At 31.6% G+C, this 15,944-nt stretch overlaps 2 protein-coding genes across 2 annotated transcripts; one reads left to right on the top strand and one right to left on the bottom strand.

Annotated features, from left to right (window-relative positions):
• Positions 1-537: 537 nt before the first annotated feature.
• Positions 538-4,886, bottom strand: LOC118196478 (adult-specific rigid cuticular protein 15.7-like). Its single transcript, XM_035367946.2, has 3 exons — positions 4,831-4,886; positions 2,600-2,701; positions 538-1,073 (listed from the first exon to the last, which is right to left on the bottom strand). Exons 1-3 carry the CDS (start codon positions 4,840-4,842, stop codon positions 639-641), a joined length of 549 nt encoding a protein of 182 aa, XP_035223837.2. The 5' UTR covers positions 4,843-4,886; the 3' UTR covers positions 538-638.
• A 3,667-nt stretch (positions 4,887-8,553) lies between these two features.
• On the top strand, positions 8,554-11,284 carry LOC118196487 (uncharacterized). Its single transcript, XM_035367956.2, has 2 exons — positions 8,554-8,702; positions 10,691-11,284. Exons 1-2 carry the CDS (start codon positions 8,691-8,693, stop codon positions 11,201-11,203), a joined length of 525 nt encoding a protein of 174 aa, XP_035223847.1. The 5' UTR covers positions 8,554-8,690; the 3' UTR covers positions 11,204-11,284.
• The last annotated feature ends 4,660 nt before the right edge of the window (positions 11,285-15,944 follow it).

Below are 15,944 nucleotides of genomic sequence, written 5' to 3'. Positions count from 1 at the left end.
GATTGCTTTGAAAACCTTTTCCATTTTTTACACTCCTAGTTTTACTATAAAGGGCTAATCTCAAGCTTTTATTCTGAGCTTGTTTTTGCCACTTTTCATTTTTGGCATTACAGTATAATATCTAAAATTTTGTCACATCGACGGTTGGACTTCCATTAGACCAACTTAAGATTTTCCCTTTAACAAAGCTGGGAATTAATTATCTTTTACTTTGGTTTCCCCGCTACTAAAGCACTTCTTGTTTAGAAGTGCTATTCATCTAGAACCTAAATGCGAGATGGGCTGATTGGCTATCTGAGTAAAACAAAACACATGACGGAATTAACGTGTAAGGAAAAATTTGCCTTGTGGTGAAGTTTCTAAGAAAAATAACGTTCATATTAATGTTCCACATGATTAAAACCACGAAAACTAGCCGTACAAATTTATACAAGTTTTAAGTCTAATGTAAATGAAATTCACATATGCTACACAACAACACTAATACCTTTCTCTTTTCAGAAAACATTTATAAAACTGTATTTTTGAAAAAAATGATTTTCTATTTGCCAGAAATAAAAGGATTTATTCACCGTAACATAATCCCAATTTACAATAACAATAAATTAAATTTTGAGGAAAATCGGAGAATTTATATTTTAATGGATCAGAGCCTTGCCAATACCAGCTCCATATCCATATCCCAGACCATAGCCATAGCCCAGAGCGGCTCCATGTCCAATGACACCTCCATATGCGACAGGAGCTGCAGCAGCTACAACTGGAGCGGCGACAGCATGTCCATAGACAGCAGTGGCAACAGGGGCAATGTGATCGACAGATGGTCCAGCGTAAGGGCTAGCGATGAGGGCTGCAGCTGGGGTGCTGGCAGCGGTTCCTGGTTCGTTGGTCTTGACGGCAGCACGGAATCCAAGTTTATCAGCAACGTAGTCTACTTGTCTGGCTCTGCCGTCGATGTCGTGGATGGTGTAGGTTCCCTTCTTGTTACCATAACCGTCACCTACTTCAGATCGGGAGTTGGAAGCTCCGAGTTTGTCAACGATGTCATAGTTAAAAGCATAGTTTCCATAAGCCTTAAATAAAAGACATTATTTATTTAAAATACTTCAAAGGAAATTTTAAAAAACTACTATTTAAAAATGCAATTAAACAAACTAGAAACGAACTACATGAAATCATATCTGTCTATTCTATTTATAACAGAAATGGCTTCATACTTTTTCTCATCATTTAAAAATATATATATATATAAATTGAATTTAAGATTGTCATGTCAGAGAATAAGTTTATGTGAATAAGCATGAAGCATTAGAGCTTTTAGATATTTGTTGTGACTTATTTGACTTGTCTGACAGTAACATCAGAACAAATTCAAGAAATTCATCATGGCAAGGAGTGGAAGATTGCGCCTGTCGTTGTCAAGATTCTTTAGCACCATACAGGTGCCACTACGACTTTGCTTAGTTCCGCCCTTAATTTTGACGGAGATGACGCCAGGAATACGGACCCGAGGGTGTGTCACCCTTTTATCCCTACCACAACCTCTCTAGAGGATTTTTGGCTCGCCACATATTTAGAGTCCCCCCAGTGCTGCACAGACACAATACGAACATCCATGCCCTTCTCCTTGATTCCAACACAGACCTTTCGGTAGGGCAGTCAGCTTCGCTAGCCACTATCCCGGTTGGACAGCTTGAGATATTTGAATATTACTGCTACTATTAAACAAAGAGAAACTAAAACAACTTTTAATCGATGAAGAACCTGATATTAATTTTCTGAATGAGCTTCTCACTGAGATTTGAAGGGGAGGAATCCCATGAATTGGTTACCACTAATCTATGAGAAATAGTGAAGAGAATTTGCTAAAAAAGTTTTGTTACTGTATTTCTGATCACATCTTATTTATTGAACTAACAATTATGCTCAGTCTAAGTTAATAAATTCGTCAGTATCAAAAAAAGCAGAAAATTTAAAAAAAAAAAAAAAAAAAAAAAAGATTCTTACTTTTAAAAAAACTAATAGTTTGAATTATCCTAAATAAAATATTTTTCTGAAATCTGGTTCTTTAATATTAAATACATTTCAACATTATTAATATTACACATTCTAGAAATTGTCAGCAAAATTTAAGATCTCAGGTGGCTCATTTAAAGACCTAAACTTGTTTTCAGTTCTGACTGTGTTAGGATAGGACGTAACATCAATCGTAGGTTTTATTTTCTGCATTACATTCATTACTTGAGAAAAAGAGCTTATGCAATTTATAGAAGCCTTTTTCTTTCAAGATATTTAAAATTTATGTGTATTTGCCGTTATTTTAAAATTTTAGTAATATTTTCATTTCATCTTTTATTCATTATTTCGATATTAAGACTTTCCCTAACAACTCTGAAAAAGAAACTTTCTGATTACTGATAAATAATTAGCAAATTCTTTCAAAAATTAACTGTTACTAAGAACCGGCAAAGTAATCAATTTCAGTATAGTTTAACTGATATATAAGATTGTAATGATTAATTACGTAATCGCTTACATATTTTAAATAAATGTTTTGCTAACCGTAATGGATTAAACACTTTAAAGAAAATGAACTTACATCTTGTGTCCTAGAACTGGCACTCACACCAGTACTAACAAGGGGTGCCTTTAGAAGAACACTAGCATGGGAAGCTGCGAGAGCAGCGCACAGGAAAACAACCTGCAAGAAAAAATAAATAGCATTACTTTCAGTTAAATTTCGGAAATTAGAAAATGCCAGGAAACAAATTTGAATAAAATTGTATTTAAATTAAACATCCATTTGGAAGATTTTCAGACTATGACAAAAATTTTACACTGTTTTTGTATCACAATTGTAAAATTAAAACGGCATTCATTTGAGTCCAAATAACAGGAAATGCAATGATTCAAAAGATTTAGGCTCAGAAAACGGAAAAATAAATTTTGCACTCCTAATGAGAGATGCTCGTCTGCAAATAAATTAAAACGTATTTTAAACTGATTTGAATATAAAAGTATTAAGTAAATAATATTTGCAAGCTTACTCTTTTATAAACATAATGGAATGCTAGAAACGTGATTATATACATTTCATATACCTTAAATTAAAAAAAATATGTATTTTTATTTCCTGATCTACTTAAAAAATAAACGCAGCGCAGAAGGGAATATTCAGCTTCTATTTATTTCGTTGTTAGATTAAATTCTAATAACTTACTGGTTATTAGTATAAACCTATCAGTACAAAATTTTATATGATAAGTCTCTGCTTTAAATTTATTTTACGACTTCATAAACTTCGATTTTTTTAAGTGACAGTTTAATTTTTAATGAATATCCTAAAAATAAAAATGAATTAATTAATCAATATTTTTTATATGTTTTAATTTTTAAAAAATTACAAGCAATATCAAATTAAATAGCATAAGCTTATCTGAAGATTCAAACTATTATAATTATTTCAATTGTTGAAGATAAAAAACTTCCTTTCTTTCAAATATAATCTCCATATTTTATTTTCATAAACGCCTGAATACTTTCTTTAAATGTATTTTAAAATTAACATAGGGAATGTGTTTATCGAAGAATTTTAATTACACAAAAACTCTATATAAATAAACCGTAGAGAAAAGTAATAAGATTTTAGATTAGAATTATGTAAATGAATTTTGGCTTGAATTTAATTTTCCCAGGAACAGTTTTATAGCTTTGTCAAGCATAAAATTGGCTTTCATTGCAAACTATTGCATAATTTAAGATAAAATGTTACGTTCTTTAAATTTTGTTATTTATGTTACTTAAGATATGTTGCTGTTACGTTATTTAAGGTAAAAGTGTTGTTTCTCGCAGTTTAATGAAATAAAGCTTGCATAAATGATTTTGTTTATTGTGTCGAGCCAATGTTTATATTTATAAATTTTCAAATCTACAAGTTAAAAATAAAATTTTTATTAACATTCTGCTTGAAAAACTTACTTTAATAATAAAATACGTGATATTTTTGTCAACAAATGTTAAAATCATTGCCACTAAAGTACTCATTTATAGAATAAACGATAATGTAATTTTAAATTTTAGAAAACAAATATTATTAGAAAATATAAAATGTGATTGCTATATAGAAACTGTGATAAACCTCACATCAGAACATATTTCTTCATTAGTTTTAATACAATTCTAAGAAAATTTAAATCCATATAAACTGTCAAAAGCGCTAATACCAATACTGGTTTGTACGTTTAAATTTCAACCTTCCTTACACAATTAAAATTTCCAAGATAATTTACACACAATATAGTTGGGTGTCCGTTAACTATGTTTGAGGTAACATTAATAACTCAGATATCATGAATAAGAAAAGAAACACGTGATCAAAGCATAAAATAGATAAAAATGTGGTGAAAATACCATTAAAATTAACAAACTAAGATGATTTAAAATTGATTTAAATGTGATACTGAATTCGAAGAATCTTGCGATTTTTGTAAGAAAATTCAGAGAAAAGAGGTAATGTTTTGCAAATAACAATAATATTTGACAGATATTAAAACAAAAATTAATCTTATGAGAAAGGTAGACCGCGTTTTCGTCTCATAATTAATGTCATTTTGATTGTCATTGTGTTCTTTCTTGGATTACTTAGCTCGAGAATAAGTTCAATATTTTAAAATGAAATGATGTTTATTATTACTAACTTATTGGTAGATGATATATTATAATTAATTTAAAATTACATAATGGAGAAAATTTCAAATTATATTAATGTTAAAAAGTCAGTTAAGTTTCATTAATGCACGTTAATTTCTATAAAATTAAATCTTTTCTTACCTTTGCGATCATGGTGAATGTGTGATTTCTATTTCCAGAATGAAAATCTTACACTTCTTCTTAGCTTTTATATTCCTCGCAATCGGTTTTTTATGTCGTGTTTAATTATCAAAAGTCATTATTGATTTTAAAACTGCGAAAACCGGAAATAGAACTTTTTTCTAGATTTACAACACATATGGCATTGACAATGTCGCGACCTTGCAGTTACTTACATGCATAGAATGCAGTTCATATCACCTATTGAATTCCTTTTCAAATGGCATTGAGGCCTTTATGGTTTAGATTTATTTTTAGCAAGTTTTGTTCTCATGCTTTCGACTATACCACTTCGTCAACACAATCATTAAACTTTTTGTATCAATCTTTCGTTATTTGCAAGAACATACCTTTTATTTCGAAATGCGACGAGATGTGAAAGTCCATTTAATGTGTAAATGTGTATGTATCAAAATGCAATTAATCAGCTAAAGGATAAACAAACTTTGTTCCTTTTTAATGACAAAATATTAGTTGCAAAAGTAAATATCTGCGAGAGGGGATAATCTTTAAAAAATTAGCTATTTTTTTCATTTAAAATATTTTTGCAGTAAATAATTTATTGATAACAAATTTCGTTTTAAATAGATTACTACTAACCCTACAAAAAGGGATTTTTAATAACTATTACAAACGAGAATATAAACAACGAAGGTATACGATTTTAAGAATGGTAATTACTGTTATAATGAAACTAAAGACATCGAAACTTCCTCCTGAATAATTACAGTGTGTCAAGACGTAAGCTTGTGGTCAGCAAAAACAAAATGTGATAACAAAGCACTATTGTGCAGTACGGTGCAGTAGAAAAGCGCTTCCGTCGATGGAATCTAAACATGCCGTATTCTTCAACTCTTGAAAAAATTACGATACACTGGTGGTTCGTCTTGGATTTTGTTCTTGGTAATTAAACTGGCTAACTGCATTTGATTTTTATCGTTTTGAATATAATAACAACAATATATACACATATATATACAATATAGACAACATATATATAGAATATAGACAACACTAATTAGTTATCATTAAATAATTTTCCTCGAAGTCATCCTTTCTAAAGCAGATAGCTCTTAGAATGCTTTGCTGTGGTAAATAACCTAACGTATCTCATGACAGCGTAGAAAGTACACACTATTTAACTGAAAATTAATATTTAATATATACGAATAAATTATTAGTGGAACATCAAATATTTGGAAAATCTGAAGCTATAGCCCATCAGGATACCTTGAAAAATCCTCATAGTCCGCCAGATTTGTGTAGACCAGATGGTCTACACAAATCTTACTGTACTGTACTGTACTGAAAATCATACTTACTGTACTGAAATTTGAGAGAATTTTATTTTTTCGGTATCTGAATATAGCTTCAACTAATATTTTACACAGGTTAAAAATATTCTGAAAAGCAAATACAATTTCACACTTCTCAACGAAATTGAAGAAAACAAATTATTTTTTATTAGACTAAATATGCAACCCATTTCTATTTCAACTAAAATAAAGATATATATTTATATTTCATTTATCTTGGAGCTCTAGCCATAAAAAGGTAGGCCTTATAGTTTTATTGCTAAAACATTAAAAAAAAGAAGTATTTTTATTGACATAAAATAATGAAATTAATGGTACAATAAATGTTATTAATTCAGTTCGTAACGCGTTTTTTTCAAAAATTTTAATGAAAACATAGGGTGGTCTTTTTTCACTTCCTTGTCACGTAAAAAGGAAGTATTGTAATCGCTAAATGTTTCAGGCATCATATTTCAACGCAAATATCCGTTTTTACCCCTGTAGGGTTTATATTTATATTAACTAACATTTATTTTAAGTTTAAACTATATTTTCTGTCAAGCCTTACTTTTCCCTGGAACTGCCAATGCCAGAGTATGTAAATTTTAGTAGAACGCGCAAGGATTCAAATTATCAGCGGAAGTATTCTGAGTTAAATAGAAAAACGAGTTCGAGGTGTGCTGTTCGTACTTCACGAGCGCGGAGGTAGTTAGCCAGAAATTGAAGAACCCCGCGTTTCGGCCTGTGTGCTTGCCTTGAAGAATTGTTAATCGTTCGACGTGATATTTCAAAGTTTGCTGAATTAGCAACGGTATTGTAAAACGCGGTGAGGTTAGTTACTTTTAGAGAGCCTCGTAGTTAGAGTCTTGTTATTAGTTTCTTTTCAGGTTCTTATTTTTATTTTACCGCCGAGTTGGCGTAGTTTGTGAGCGTCAAGAGCACGCACTTGTAATTTATTACGTTGAATAAAAAGGGACTTAAACCCTTAGCAAGACACTGTCATTTATCCAGTTTCAACAGTCACCTCTTGGTTGCATGCAAGTTGGAGGCGCGCAACTCTACACCCCTATCGAATGCAATTTAACGATGTTTTTGCATGATATCTGTACTCAAGGACAGCATAAAGGGCTCTTTCCCCCCAAAAAAATTATAAAACTGATTTAAAATGAATTCTGAAGAGAATTTTTCCTGGCGTCTGTGCGTACGTACGTATGTACGTATCTCGCATAACTCAAAAACGAGTAGCCTCAAAACGTTGAAATTTTGTATATAGGACTGGTATAACATAGATGTGCACCTCGCATTTTGGTTGCAATCGGCCGCACCAAAAGTATATAAATATATGTATATATATATATATCCACGCCAACTTTGAGGCGGATACTTGCTAAGTATCCGCCTCAAAGTTTCGTAAGTATTCGTTCCTTAACATCATAAATTGGTATTGTTAAGAATTTTGTATACATGTAAAGAACTGTTGGGAAATTATATGTAAAATCGTAGTTTCTCTTGTATAATACAACGTAAAATGTCTCGAGTGGGCGAAGCTGCTATATGAATCTGTAGCTGTACACGCCTTCCAGCAATTTCGAGAAATCGAAGGAAATTGAAATTTCTTGGTAGCTGAGGGAAAACTGCACATGAGCGGAGAGAGCATTACTTCTCAGCTGTTTAGTTCTGACTTCAATTTTGTATTAAACTCTGAACTACTGAGGCCTTTTATGTTGCTTTGTGATTAACGTTCAGAGTAGTTTGAAGTGATAAGCACTGATTGTGCTCTTTCATACTGAGAAGAGCTGTGCGATTACTTTTGTGAAAAGTTTTATAATTGTAAAGTGTTTGTTTTCGAAAAAAAAAATTATCAATCTATTACGAACAATCCATTATGAATTCAATCTGTTACGAATCTGAAAGCATGTTACAATATGTTTTCCTAGTTATGAGCGTTAGTTGATTATTATAGTACACTAAACACTTTGATCAAAGTTTAAAGAGCAAGAATCTATCGTATTTTACAGCAATTTAGACTATAATACTGATAGCGGTTTTACGTTAATAAAAAATCTGAGAAGTAAAATGCGAGTACGAAAGGAAAAGTCAATGATACAGGAAAATACTGAATAATTTGTCTTGCAAATCAAGGTTGTGAAATTATGCTTATTTTTAATTCGTTTTTTTTTTTTTTTTTTTTTTTTTGTTTGTTTTTGTTTAGCTTTTAACCAGTAAGGGTAGTTATGGAAATGCTTTGTCGCAGAATATTCTATAACAAATTCTTACCAATCAGGTATTGGACAAAGTAGACTTAGGCGGAAATTTCAATATTTTATACCCATACTGCAAAGGGTGGGGTTGTTTAATTATTCTTCAAGGAGAGAGATATCTTGCTTTGTCCTTGTCATTACATCGCTTTAGTTTCATTAAACGCACCTTATTTGATTTCTCATACGGAATCTCTGGTATATAAAGGTTTATGGTTCCTCTCAAAAGCATTCGCTTCCGTGGTAGAATAGCTCAAAAAACCTGAAAATGTTCGCAAAGGTAAGCATATGTATTTTATTTCATGCTTTGTAAAATTCAATGGAACCTATCTACATGAACGGCCGAAACACTTCGGATAACACCTTCCAGCAGACTACAAAAGCTATTTACTGAAAGTATAGGTAGAAATAAATATGTAGCATAAAATGTTGTTAAGTTGTAGTCGGAATTGTAGTATTCTTTGCATATCTATATTTGATAGAAACTTACTTATCTACATTACTTAAACTAACAAATTATTTATAGTAATACTTACGAAAAGGTACACTGTTAAATATTCGAGCTGGCGTCTCATAACCAATATATCAGCTGATGTAAATGGTTTAATGAAATGAAATATAATTTGAAATCAGAAAGTAAGTACTTATTACAGTGCTTTTTATAATTCTATTGTGAAATATTTTCTGTTTAACGTGTCTTATATATAAGTAAAATGCTATCATAAAACAATGCTAGCGTAATAAATTCAGAATTCCTTCTTCAGACACTTCATTTCCATTCATCTCAAATAAAATAAATAAGAATCTAAAAATATCGCTACATTTATATTCCAATTATCATATATAAATTATTATAATAAAATCACGTAGTTAAGCATTTGAAAATATAAATAATGAAAACTGGTGAATTTTAGATACTGAAGTATGTTTAAAAAGTACGGCTTATAAATATGGAGTGTAAGAAATTCAAAAAAATATTTTATAAGTATGTCCTCTAATTCTGAGACTCACAGTATCAGAAATTCTGAAATACTTTCGAAATACTTTCGAAGTCAATTTTTTTCACAAGTATGCAAATTTTGAGAAAGTTCTGTAAAACGTTCTAACAATTTATTGTTATCTTTGAATTTTAATTACAAATCCCTTCCTTAGCATTAATTTTAGATTGCACTATAAAACTAATTTTTTCGATTTCAAATTAAGAGAACCTATTTACTTTTCACATATTTACAGATACAAATGCATCCTCATTTGTGCACATTATTAATACTGAAATGTAATATTTATATGATGCTGTAATGTAAATAAATGAAAAAGTTTTCAAGGAGCATTTACGGGTTTATAGTCCACCGATGATGCCGAATTATAGTCCACCGTCTTTTAGTTCGGTTACCAGCGTAGAGATATTAGGTTATTTTTAAGTACGAGACGTGAAAATGTGCATTGCCCTCGCCGGAATTCGAACTAAAAGCCAAATTCCTGGCAAAACATGCACATATATCGCATTTCACCTCATGATTAAAATTTGGTTTTACTAAATTGCATATATTCAATTAAAAGTAAATTGCTACCTATTTAAATATTTGTTAGAAGTAATACAAAAGAATGATAATAAGCTTTACTTAATATAATTAAAATTAACTACTATAAAAATAATAACAATGAGAGCTTAAAATTTAACAATCTAATCTCTCATTCCCTTTGCGTTGCCAGTAAAGTTATCGAAAAATATAGAAAAGTGTAATTTTTATTTAAAATATACTAGAAAGAAATAAGAATTAAACAGTAGCTAGACAGCCTATTTAAAGTGAATTATGCAATTTCTCACTAAAAGATTGTAGTAGAGAGGTATGCAGCCCGAAGCTGATTGAATACAGAAGATAATGCTGAGTTTCGTTTGTAGAACTTCGCCTACCTGTTTCTCCATAGAAAAGCACATGATAATAATACTAGAGCATAATACTGAAATAGTTCACTGCATGAGAGTGTTTTCTCCCGATGCGAAATGTAAGCATGAAAATTTACCTTAGAAAGTCATTCATGTAGGCATAGCTCTCAAACATTAGCTAAATAGTTCTTAAACGTTCCTTAGTTCTAATATTTCCTTAGTTCAATAAAAATTCTAACCTGGATATTACACATCTTTGCACTGATAAAATTTAAAGACACTGTTCTTCTACAGAGATCTCTTACAACTTTAAAATGACGATGCACTATCATAACGCTAATCACTAACAGAATTTTTCTCTTTTTTTGTTCTTTATCTAGGTCTTTGTTCTTTTCGCTGCCGTCGCAGCTGCACAAGCTAGTGGTCTTATCGGAGCCGGATATGGTTTGGGAGCTGGATATGGTTATGGAGCCGGATATGGCTTGGGAGCTGGATATGGTTATGGTGCCGGATATGGATTGGGAGCTGGATATGGTTATGGAGCTGGATATGGATTAGTCGCTGCACCAGCCGTTGTTGGAAAGGCTGTTGTTCCCGCAGTCTCCTCCTCCAAAACTGCCATCAACCACGTCGCCCCTGTCGGAATTGCTGCTGCTCCCGTCGCCTTGGCTGCTGCCCCTGTTGCTGTAGCTGCTGCTCCAATGGGTCTTGTTGGACGCGGAATTGCTGTCGCTCCTCTCGCTTATGGAAATGGAATGATCGGTAATGGTCTTCTCGGTGCCGGAAATGTAGGCCACGGAATTGCTGCCCTCCTTGCTTATGGCAATGGGCTTCTAGGTCTGGGAGCTGGAAAAATGGCTCTTGGAGGTGGACTTGGCAAGGCAATCTTATAAAAATCTTATGCTACGAGTTTCTTTGTAAATGTCCTAAATTAAGTTATTCATCATTTTACAATAAATTATTCATTCTAGTTATGTTCCGTTTCCTTTATTTAGTTAGAATTTCCAAAATTTCCTTTAAATTTAAATAAAGTTAGTTTAAACTAAAATTTAGCTTATAAAACTTCATTGCGTTTCGAAGATTGCTTGATGTAGCTTTTTTCTTTTAAGATCATAGTTTCTAAAAGTGCTTTCAAAATTTTGATGCTAAAAACTTCAGCAAAGCTTTAAGTATCAGGCTTTCTCTTTATTTTGGCATAGTACTATTATCACTTATATTAGAAGATTTATTCTTACATCGAAAGCTGTTATAGAATCAAGTTGCGAATGTTATTTCATATTTCATTTGTTTCGTATATGTCGTTTCATATAGCTTGATATATTAGCCAGCTTCGGAAATGCAGTATGAACAATCAGTAGGAAAAATTGAACTCTATCTTGCTTTGCGAAGCTATTAATATCGATATGTGAGCTTCCTATATGTTGGGTCATTGAGTTAAGAGATGGTCTATGAGAGTACTCAGGTAAAGATAAATTTTACAGTGTTAAGAGGGTAAAAAATCGAAATTTAGCTATTAAAGCATTTATCACATAATTAAAATACAACGAGAAGGAGAGCCTGATTTTAATTTCTGAAGTTAATTTTTAATTTTTAATCTATATATTTTAATCTAATCATATACATATGTTATGGAACGCCCGACGTTTTCTGCAAAGTATGAAATATGAAAAGAATTCTATACTTTAGGTATATACATTGTATGTAATACCTAAGCATTCTACGGAACGATAAATGCTCATTAGGCGAAGTATGAATAAAAAATCTTGATAAGGATGTTATTTAAAAGACATTCACTCATACATAATACAAATGCTATTTTGGAAAAGTAATGAAACGCTTCCACTAAAATCTTTTATTCAAAATTATAAAAGAAACTCTAGTTACACAAAACAAAATTTAAGCCTTTCGTAGTAAAATGCACAAAATTTAATGTGACCCTAATTTTTCCACCATGAAAATAAGTAATTTTATTTTAAATTTCATGTAATTTTATTTCTTGTAAAAGGTAAAACATGGTCATTAAATGAATTTTACAAAAATGCACACGTTAAAAAAGAAATTATAAAAAATGTAAACTTTTCATTTTAATTTGATTTACTTGTTGCAACACAGTAGGTTTGAACGTCATTTTGAATTATACTTCATCATTTTTTTCAAGCAAAGACATTTCATATTTTCACACTTTGTTTTACACATCATCTTCACGAATTCTCGGGCGTTTCCACTACACTGAGAAATTGCAGCTGACCAGAGAGGAATTTGTATTGGAGAGGCATTTCCAAGATGTGTGCAAATGGAGCTCATACTTTTCCGTCTTGTCATTTGGCATTCTATAGGAAATGTTGAAATATTTAATCTTTCATATACCAATTTTCGGCATTCTATAAAATACCTTGGTATTCTACAGAATGCCGGACCTCATACTTTGCCAGTAACACACACGCACACACATACATACACACAGCATATACATGTATATGTGTAGTTTGGCATGGTACAGTGATTCTCAATGGTACAGTGTGCTTCAATATTCTTGAAGCGTGCAATCAAATTTTACGAATGCATGCACTCAAAAATTATTTTGTATGTACTTATATATAGTGCGGCTGTTCTCATGCAGTACAAAATCTCTTGCTTATAGGTATTGCTAGATGATTTTGCTATATGATTTTCATCACTTTAATGTCACGAGAAGGCACTGCGAAAACACACACATAAGCGAGGTTAAAAAAGTAATTTAACCTGCTCTAATTTCTTAGGGGAAGGGACTAACTCGTCCGGCGGAAACCAAAACAGCAAATTTGAAATATACATGACGACTACAGTTTTGAATTTAACCAAAGAAAGTTATATCGGTCGTGTCAGAGAACATTATGCATCTAGAAGAAAATCCAAAATGTATGGTGTACGTACAGAAGTAAGAGGCAGATATATCCCCCTCTCATTGTTTTTCTATTCTAAATGGTAATGTGAAATGGGTTAGGGCTCGTTTTTATATCAAAAGACTATAGTATATCGAGAGCTGTTCTTGTTATAGTCAATCAATAATCGCACGCTTGATATGCTCATAAGTTTAAGTTACAACTTAAATATTCTTTTTCTCATGTACCAATACCACATTATTGTATTGTCAAATTTAAGTAAAACGAATTCAAACTTAATATACAATAGATCGTTTTTAATAATTAAATGAGAAAGTGATATTATTTTTAATTTAAAAGAATCTTTTGAAACAGATATATGGATTAAAAAGAAAAAGAAAACTTATCGACGAAAATGATGATGTCAGCGATCAGGCTTACCGCGCTCTAGCGCATTACAAGTAAAGATGTTTCCGCCACCAAAAAAATGTAATGTTTTTCGTAAGTATAATGACAACTTCTTAAAATATGGATTTACATTTGCAACGGAAAATTATCAAACTGTTCCTGAGTGAGTTGTATGTGTCTGTAAATTGTCAGACAGTGTTGTAGTTCCGGCACGCTCTAACGTCACTTGCTCACTGATCATCCTTCCGCTTACATCAAAAGACAAAAGCCCTTTCCTGAAATCATTATCATCCAAATAAGTGAAGGTACTGCCAAACCAGTTATATATACCTGAAAAAGCTCATATAGATTATTATGAAGTAGCTGAATTGATTGCTCTTAAGTTAAAACCTCATAATTTGTTTGAAGAAATTATATTACCTGCTTATCGTAAAATTGTAAAAATAATTATTAGTAAATTGGCAGAAAATGATACTTGAAAATACCGCTTTCAAATGATACAATTCATCGCAAAGTTACAGACTTGTCCCGAAATATTGGAGATAATACTGTTAAAGCTCTTGCAAATTTCAATTTTGCTCCATAAATCAGCAAAATAACTGATATTACTAACGAAACATAGTTAACTGCATTCGGTCGATTCATTCATGAAAATGATAATCAATATTTATGTTGTTTTGAATTATCTGAGTTCAGAATAGGAAAGCATGTTTTCGACGAAATTAATTCATAATTAAAAGACATTTCGTGGAAATTTTGCACCAGCATTGGCAAAGATTGTGCTCCGTCTATGACTGGATCTATAAAACGATTTTTAGGGCATGTAAGGGAACATAATGCAGATATATTAACTACCCAGTGTTTTTTCACTTCCGAAAACACTCATTACAAACAATTACCATCACACCTGAGTACTGGAATAATGCGTTAAAATAATTAATTATATAAAATCAAGACCACTCAAGGCCTTTAAAGTCTACCAGTTAGTCAGTTATGCCAGGATATAGAGTCTAAATATGAATCATTATTACTACTGACGAAAGCTAGGTGGTTGTGAACACCGAAAAGTTTACTGTGTGCTTAAATTAAAAATGACATAAAGATATTTTGTGAACAACATATAAATAATTTTGATCATTTTTTAAAGGACAAAATATAGCGTGCTAAGCTATATTTAAGTGTTTTTTTATTTTAATACTCAAATACAATATGCAAGTACCAAAAGAAAATATTTTAACCTAAAGCGATAACTTGTTAAGATTAAGCAGAAGCCATAGTATAATCATCCTACAAAAATATTATTATCTGTTATATTATAAGTAGTAACTTCATGAGATTTTACTCACATATGGATGTGTAGAACCGAGCCAGCAGCTGAATGCAGAAACAGCAGTGACGGAGCTGATGAGAACGAAAAAGGCCGTCAAGAGTAACGTTAAGTTGGAGGAAATTGTTCTTAACGGCAGGTAATATGGTGACGATGAAAATTATAAAGCTTAATAACGAGAGCTCCATGTAAACTCAAGTTTATTAGCTACAGTGAAGGAGTACAATTTCATTTCCATGTGGTGTTCATACGCATTTTGCGAGCCATCAAAATCCTCAAAGTCTCAACATTATTGTTACGTAAAGGAGATTATGTTAGGGTATATCAAAATAATGACGGGAAATAAGCAGTTTTAGAGGAAGTATACAAGACTCCAAAATATATATTAAGATCAGGAGAAGTAGTATTTAGTATAAATAGAAACGACTTTAGGGTCACTAGAGGAAACAGTTCAGCCTTTGAACAGAATATGAAAGGCACAGAACGAGAAGTTACTACACAGACAGCAGATGTACAAAATTATGATCCCACATATTCTAAAAAGCAATGTTTAGAAGTCAACTATCAAACTCCGCTAACTCAAATAAGGGACAGGGAATTAAAGAACTAGACGCGAGAGAATGATTAAAACGTCGGCCAGATATTTGGACGAACTTTAAAAAAAAAGGAAAGGTTTAACATTTGGTATTTAATAAATTTAATAACTTGTGAATGGTATCAGTGTGGATGTATGTAAAAAAAAATAAAAGTATGGTAATATTGCAGTTTTGTAAAACGCTTAGAGTTCTATAGTTTGGACACTTAACAGTATACTGTCTTTATTTTATAAATCGACTAAACCAAAGCATACGAGAGCTATATGCTTAGGAGAAAGAGAGATGACTTAATGGAAAACTTTCTAAAGAAAATTTGCTCGGATTTCGTTCCCTGTGGTGAAAGTCATGCATCTAGCCCATTCGCTGGGATGTTCACCCTGATCAAATTACCAGTGTTCAGCGATTCTATTGTTTTGGCGCCTGGATTCAGCTTAAAGTCACT

This window comes from Stegodyphus dumicola, chromosome 1 (assembly GCF_044657685.1).
Source record: "Stegodyphus dumicola isolate Sdum_Otavi_A_Nest chromosome 1, ASM4465768v1".
NCBI lineage: Eukaryota > Metazoa > Arthropoda > Arachnida > Araneae > Eresidae > Stegodyphus > Stegodyphus dumicola.
The sequence above is the reverse complement of the archived record's forward strand: the minus strand, read 5'-3'. Positions and strand labels throughout refer to the sequence as shown.